At 61.6% G+C, this 876-nt stretch overlaps 1 protein-coding gene across 1 annotated transcript in view; it reads left to right on the forward strand.

Moving 5' to 3' along the window:
- The window catches only part of LOC103770727 (ras-specific guanine nucleotide-releasing factor 1-like), a gene marked incomplete at both ends in the record, with an annotated part of 5,672 nt that overhangs the window by 2,194 nt on the left and 2,602 nt on the right, over positions 1–876 (forward strand). The window contains 2 exons of the mRNA XM_008937999.1: positions 51–154; positions 482–566. Coding sequence (XP_008936247.1) covers positions 51–154; positions 482–566 — 189 coding nt within the window. The remainder of the gene's footprint in view (positions 1–50; positions 155–481; positions 567–876) is intronic.

The following is an 876-nucleotide window of genomic DNA, read 5'->3' on the forward strand; positions in this document are numbered from 1 at the left end:
TGGCAGAGCTCTTGGGGAGCCCGTAACGCCGGCGCTGCCTTTGTCCCCAGGCGGAGGGAGTGCGGGCAGAGCCCTTTGAGACCCACTCGGCCCTGGAGATCGCGGAGCAGCTGACGCTGCTGGATCACCTGGTCTTCAAGAAGATCCCCTACGAGTGAGTGATCCCCCAGTGAGGAGGGGCCCTTCTGGTCGCCCAGGGCTCCCACTCGGCCGCCAGCCTGGCCCGGGGTGAACCCAGCGGGCTCAACGCCTCCCCAGCTGCCTTGCAAGTAGCCCAGGCTGGGCTCGAGCCCAGATCTGAGGCCTGACCTGTGGTTTGTCTGTGGGTGAAGCAGCTCGGGGGGGGGTCTCCCACCTTGCATCCTGCGGCCCCTTTCCAGCAGCAGGGGGCAAAGGCCTGTGTGGGTGCAGTGGAGCTTGCAGGGATGGACATCCAGAAAAACGGGAAAAAAAATGTTGACCTGAATGCCTTTATTTGCAGAGAGTTCTTTGGGCAAGGTTGGATGAAGCTTGAGAAGAATGAAAGGACTCCTTACATCATGAAGAACACGAAACACTTTAATGACGTAAGTGCAGCCATAGCGGGGGCCGGGGGACAGGCAGAGACCACAGGGAGCCAGGTAGCTCTGGGACATGGGGGGGTTGTCAACAGCTGGCTGGAGATGAGCCAGTGTGTGCCCAGGTGGCCAAGAAGGCCACCAGCATCCTGGCCTGGATCAGCTCTAGTGGGGCCAGCAGGACTAGGGCAGGGATCGTCCCCCTGGACTGGGCACTGGGGAGGCTGCACCTTGAGTCCTGGGCTCAGTTTTGGGCCCCTCCCTCCGAGAAGGACCTTGAGGGGCTGGAGTGTGGCCAGAGAAGGGCAACGAAGCTGCT

Source organism: Merops nubicus, unplaced genomic scaffold, assembly GCF_000691845.1.
Source record: "Merops nubicus isolate BGI_N331 unplaced genomic scaffold, ASM69184v1 scaffold29013, whole genome shotgun sequence".
NCBI classification, from domain to species: Eukaryota; Metazoa; Chordata; class Aves; order Coraciiformes; family Meropidae; genus Merops; species Merops nubicus.